This window comes from Lycium ferocissimum, chromosome 5 (genome assembly GCF_029784015.1).
Source record: "Lycium ferocissimum isolate CSIRO_LF1 chromosome 5, AGI_CSIRO_Lferr_CH_V1, whole genome shotgun sequence".
Classification (NCBI taxonomy): domain Eukaryota; kingdom Viridiplantae; phylum Streptophyta; class Magnoliopsida; order Solanales; family Solanaceae; genus Lycium; species Lycium ferocissimum.
In genome coordinates, this window is record NC_081346.1 from 5106108 (window position 1) to 5112563 (window position 6456).

At 37.5% G+C, this 6456-nt stretch overlaps 1 protein-coding gene across 3 annotated transcripts; it reads right to left on the reverse strand.

Moving 5' to 3' along the window:
* Positions 1 to 709: 709 nt before the first annotated feature.
* Positions 710 to 5446, reverse strand: LOC132055585 (uncharacterized). 3 transcript variants are annotated; one of them, XM_059447485.1, is made up of 2 exons: positions 3455 to 5446; positions 710 to 1868 (listed from the first exon to the last, which is right to left on the reverse strand). In XM_059447485.1, exon 1 carries the CDS (start codon positions 5221 to 5223, stop codon positions 3505 to 3507), a length of 1719 nt encoding a protein of 572 aa, XP_059303468.1. In that variant the 5' UTR covers positions 5224 to 5446; the 3' UTR covers positions 710 to 1868; positions 3455 to 3504. The 3 variants fall into 3 exon arrangements, with proteins under 3 accessions (XP_059303468.1, XP_059303469.1, XP_059303470.1); XM_059447486.1 differs by having other exon boundaries at positions 710 to 1883; XM_059447487.1 differs by lacking the exon at positions 710 to 1868 and having other exon boundaries at positions 3046 to 4874; positions 4917 to 5446.
* Between the last annotated feature and the right edge of the window lie 1010 nt (positions 5447 to 6456).

Here is a 6456-nt window from a genome sequence, read left to right on the forward strand (position 1 = left end):
ACATTGTTTGGCTCAAATCACAGCTAAGGATTAGGTTATAAACATGTGTTTATCTACCTACTGGTTTTAGCTAATGTCCACGATAAGCATTCGACAAATTTAATTCCAAATTTTATGCTGGGATAACCCCCTAATCCTTGTAACCAAACGACCCCTTATAACAATATTGCGCACTGCATCACTAAGTTATTTCCAGATTTGAAAACGTTGAAGCCATTGAATCCGAGTAACAGGTCGGATGATTATTAAGTGGAAAAAACACAAAACTGACATGTTTACACCAGTCACAAGTCAGATTGGTTTTATTTTTTATTTACACATGTAGTGGACTAACTGATTTAATAGAGCTACCTCACTGACTTTAGCATGAGTCGACAGCATTTGTGAGCTTGAATGAATCAACACTAGTTTTTATCTTTTGAAATTGAAGGTGTAGTATAGAAAATTTCCTGTTCTTAGCCTAGCTTAATACTATATAATATGGCAGTTAATCAACTCTTAAATGCAGTACTATATTCTTCTCTGTACAGACTTTGACCAAAATCATTTCCTTTTCCCAAATTGTTGTTTTCATTTCCATGATTTAGTAGACAAATGAATTTAATTAAGGGACCTCGTTGATTACAAATGCCTTGCCAATTAAGCCATTAGGAATAAATTGCAAACTTTTAGAATGAAAACTTTAAATAAATTATAATGACCAATAAAACAAAATTTCAACCCCATGGTTTAGCATAAAGAAGGAACAACCAAATTTCATGTTTGAAATGAGTGCTAAACCAAGACTTTGTAATATAACCGCAAGTCTATCAAATAAAACTGAGAAAGCGATGAAGGTTCATAGTATAAGTGTAAATCTACTCTTCATGCTCACTCTTTCTACTATCAATTTCAAATGTTGGTGCAACTCAAGATGCATTTCAGCAGCCACTCGAAGAAATTAGACGGACATGTGAGCGTTGCTAGAGGTCAAATCCTATATAACTGAAGACTCTTTAGCAGTCTTGGATTCTGGGGATGGTTCTTCACGTTTATGCCACTGGCCTGGAGTTACATGTAGCCTCAAACACCAAAGGGTCATCTCACTTGAATCTGAAAGGCAAGAGGTTAAGCAGGAAGCATCTCGCCTCATATTGGAATTCTTTCCTTCTGAACTCTCTTGGATCTTTCGGACAACTCTCAAGGAGAAATTACAAAGCCGGTGAACCTAAATATACTTTACTTGCAAGAAAATCATCTAACTGATAGCATACAGCATCTATAGGTATCCTTTCAAACTCGGGAACTCTCGACTTGGATTCAATCAGATTGACAGGCGAGATTCATCTTCAATAGGCAACATCACGAGACTGCTCTATCTTTATTTGTCTGGAAATACTTTAAACAGAACCATTCCTCCATCCCTTGGAAATTGCAAACAGCTGTTGAGGCTTTATATAGGTGAAGACGATCTCAGTGGCACAATTCCTGGCACATGTTAATATCTCTTACAACTCTTTTATGGGCTCCCTCCCTGCCAATGGAGATTGGAGATTTAACAAACCTTGCTGGTTTTGACCTTTCCTACAACAATTTCTCAGGATTCAAAGCACCATAGGAAAATGTTTGGCCCTTGGAAACACTTTACATGCAAGACAATTCATTTGAAGAGTACATCCTGAATTTAGCTGATTGACAAACCTACGGGAGCTAGACCTTTCAACAAATAAGTTATGAGGAGAAATTCCACCTTGGACTCTGAATCTTTCAGGCAACAATTTAGAGGATGAGGTTCCCGTCCAAGAGGTATCCGTGGATGAATACCAAGCCTTGAGAAATATTCGGCATAGAGACCTGGTGAAAGTCATAACTGCATGCTCCAGCATTGACTTCAAAGGAAATAACTTTAAAACCATAGTGCATCAGTTTATGGAAAATAGTATATAGTATATTGGAGGAGTGGTTACATCAAGAATCAGAAAGACAAATACAATGAAATAGCTTAAACATTTTTCATAGAATAAATATGGCAATAGACGTGGCTTCTGCATTATATTAACTTCATCATCAATGTGAAATCCCTGTGGTCCACTGTGATCTCAAGCCAAGTAACATTCCTCTCGACGATAACATGATAGCACATGTAAGTGATTTTGGATTGGCGAGGCTCATACCTAGTTTTTCTGGGGAAGACAACCTTAACCAATTCAGCTCACTCGGAATACAGGGAACTATTGGTTACGCCCACCAGGTAAATATCCTCTCGTTTTCTAATCCTCTAATTAAACTTGGTTAATTTTAATATGCACAATTTTTATCAGGTTCAATATGTACATTTTAGACAGAGATATGATTGACTAATATGGATCAATACTGCAGAGTACAGCATGGGTGCTGAGGTCGCCATAACAGGAGATTTGTATAGTTATGGGATCCTATTGCTGGAGATTTTCACTAGAAAAAGGTCCACAGACAAACTATTTGAATACAATGTGAATGTCCACTTTTTTTGTCAAGATGGCATTACCAGATCAAATGATGGATACTATTGAAGGTTCCTCTCTTTGTGGAGAAATGGCAGGAGGGATGCAAACAAGAATATAAGTAGTGAACAGATCAAGTGCTTGGTTTCTAGTTTCCAACTTGGGCTAGCATGTTCAGCAGAAACACCACAAGAGAGAATTAACATGGAGTAGGTTTACAGGGAATATCAGAGACAGGTTTCTAAAGTAACAGGAACACACTACTAAGCAGTCTCTACAAGACCGCTCAGAGAAAAGCTTGATTGAGTCGTTAGTTATCAATTGGCTTATGTCTTCAATCAGCAACTGCTACTCCACATTACTTGCTCAGAACGACGTGATATTTAAGCCGTATAGATTGATGGTTAAGACAGCAGTTAAGAAAGATATAGGTTACCAAGTAATCAGTCTTCGAAAACATCCTAAATCATATGACATCAAAAAAGAGGAACTCTGAATTTGAGCATCACCCAAAACAATCACATCGTAACTATTATTCCATTCGTTTAGCGTGGAAGCAAAGCTCAACCATTGGACATATAGATCCAATATGAAGAAATTATTCATCTCCATCTAGGCCAAATTTCAAATTAAGTTTTTGAGATAACAAGTGAACAATCCCTGTAAAATTGGAGATAGAAGTGGCAAAAGTAAACCTCAAATGTCCTCACAAGATGTCATCAAGCAAATATGTATTGTTTCCAGATGTAGCCCAAAAACAAAAAAACAAAAAAAAAGGGAATGCATAGATTCTGACAAAACTACAACCATAAATGGAATCATTCAATCCCTCCAAACCAGTAAGTTTTTCCCACCTCCTCAGCTCACAACTAAATCGAAGGCCCGACAAAATAACTACAATGTGGCTCACAATTACTAAAGATTTCTCTGATCACTAACAATTCCACAAACCAGAGAAATCGAGATAAAAAGGGAGAAGAAACTGTGCTAACCAGAAAAAGAAGCTATTTTCATGAAGCCATAACATTGTCATGTAACCTCATCATCGATCATTTGCTGCAACATTTGGCCAATCAAGAAACTTATAACCTTGAAGAGACCGTGGCAAGTAGGTCTGGGATGAGTTTGGATTGTCAGGAGGATAAATATATTCCCTTCCATAACCAAGATCCTTCATTAGCTTAGTTGGTGCATTCCTAAGATGAAGGGGCACTCCTTCATTTTGTCCAACTGATTCCCTTACCACTTTTTGAGCTTCCCCTAATGCTCTATACACGGCAATAGACTTCGGAGCCAAGGCCAAATAAGCAACACACTGAGCAAGGATAACATTGCACTCGGGCATGCCGATGAAATGGCAAGCTTGGTAACAAGCAACGGCCTGGCAAAGAGCCGATGGATCAGCTAACCCCACATCTTCACTAGCAAACCTAACCAACCTACGTGCTATGTAAAGAGGCTCTTCACCCCCTTCCAACATTCTCGCCAGCCAATAAATGGAAGCATTAGCATCACTTCCTCTCATAGATTTGTGAAGCGCACTGATTAGATTATAATGTTCATCTCCTGCTTTATCGTAAGCCAAATGCTTACATTGCATTGCTTCTTTTACATCATCCAGAGTTATAACGGCAGCGAAAGAAGACACATCATCATTTCTTGCCATTCGCGTTCGTGCAGCAGCAGTGGTAGCTGAAATTTCCAAGGCATTTAATGCAACCCTTGCATCTCCATCACAATTTGTTGAAAGAAACTCTATGCATTCATCATTAACTTCAATCTTCATCATCTCTCCCATACAACAAGACAACCCCTTATCAGAATCATTCGTGGCTCGCCTAAGTAACACAGCAATATGGTGAGGTTTTAAGGGGTTTAAAGTCAAAACTCTACACCTAGACAATAAAGGAGTAATCAAATGAAATGATGGGTTTTCAGTAGTTGCTCCCATGAAAATAACACTACCATCTTCAATTACAGGCAAAAAGGAATCTTGCTGAGCCTTATTGAACCTATGAACTTCATCAATAAACAAAATAGTCCTTTTATTCCCCTTCTTTTTCATTCTTCTTGCTTCTTCAACAGCATCTCTAACATCCTTAACACCCGAAGTAACAGCCGATAAAGAAACAAACCGATAAGTATTAACACCACCTTCAGAAGAACAAGAACAAGTGTTAACTATAGCTCTAGCTATGGAAGTTTTACCAGTACCTGGTGGTCCCCACAGAATTATTGAAGGCAAACGACCACAATCAATGGCTGATCGAAGAAGTGATTTTGGTGCTAAAATATGGTCTTGACCAACAACATCGTCAAGTGTACGAGGTCTCATTCGTTCAGATAAAGGTTCATGTGGGGGTCGTTTCTTTGGCTGTTTATTTCTTCCTTGTTCAGTATCAAATACTATTTGTGGCTGTTCGTTTCTTCCTTGTTCAGAATCAGATACTTTAGGACGCTTTGTTAAACGAAGGAAAGGAGATTCCACATCTTCTTCATGGGTTGCCACCTCCTTATTAGTAACAATGGGTTTAACGGAAGTGGGTGTGAGGGGTTTGGATTGAAATGTAAAAAATCGATCAATTTTGGGCTGGAATGGTGAAATTGGGCTAGAATTGCAAGAATCTTGGGAATCTTTGTTGTTGTGGCTGTTACTGAGAATCCACTCGGTGGCTTTGATGATATCGCCGCCGGTAGCCGTCAGTGCTTCGGCGGCGATTTCTTCCGGAAAGCCCATGCTTACAAGTTGCTCTTCTGCCATGGTGCTTCTCTTTCCCGCTTCCCAGTTTCCTCTTGGCGCTTTTTTTCTCTATTATATATAAGTGGGATGGAGGGACGAACACTGCATACAAAATTGTACAATTTGCTCTCTTAACTCTTAAGCATAAGCATACTTTCCAATTCATCATTGCCTTTGTGCTACACGTGTCCCCTTGTGGATGGCCTATTTGCTTCACTTCATTTTTTCATTGCTCATTCTTTGCTTTGTTATTAGGTTTTCTTTTCTTTAACTGTCCAACAGGGACGAACTAGTCCCTGAACCATGGGAGTAGGTCTAAAATGGTCCCTGAACTATACACTTACCGGATTTAGTCCTTTAACTATTTAAAAACTTATCAAATTTGGTCTCCGTCTATTTTTTTATACAACAACAGACAAACTCATAAACCTTCATGAGTTTATGAGACCGTCGTTTTTTAAAATGACACCATCGGTTTTTAAATTTTTTTTTTTAACAAAACCGATCTATCGGTTTTCGTCGATTTTAACCGACGCAATCGCTCTGCTACGAAACGCGAGAGAGATCTTGAGGAAAAAGTTGAGATTAGATAACGAACTTGAGGAAAAGAAGCAGGGAGAGAGAAATATAGGTCTGAGAAATGGTTTAACGATTAATCTCATGATGGTTTATGAGTTTGTACGTTGTTTGTATAAAAAAATAGACGGAGACCAAATTTGATAAGTTTTTGAATAGTTAAAGGACTAAATCCGGTAAGTGTATAGTTCAGGGACCATTTTAGACCTACTCCCATAGTTCAGGGACTATTTATGGCGTTTTCTCGCAATGAATGCTTATATCAAAAGCTATATAAATTGTACATTTTAATCAATTATTTTTTTATCTCGCATGGATATATGTCATATTACTAAATATTTATTCTTTCTCATATATACACGTATGCACTTTAATTTTAATTCTCCGATATATTTATTTTCTCCATATATTTTTATTTGTTCACCTTTGACTTTTCAAGTTCTTTAAGAATATAAATGAAGTACTCCCTCCGTCCTATATTACTTGATCACATTTAATATATATATATATATATATATATATATATATATATATGTGTGTGTGTGTGTGTGTGTGTCTTTTAGTCCATAATTTTTTATTTATTTTTTTAAAAAGCAATTACATGACAACATAAGTGTCGTAATATAGGCCAGAAATGAATTTTGAGACCTTTATGGAAGAACCTAGGAAAGAGGAGCT

What these genes read in the sequence shown, in the direction of transcription:
- LOC132055585 (XM_059447485.1), bottom strand. Translation starts at nt 5,223, where the DNA reads ATGGCAGAAGAGCAACTTGTAAGCATGGGCTTTCCGGAAGAAATCGCC.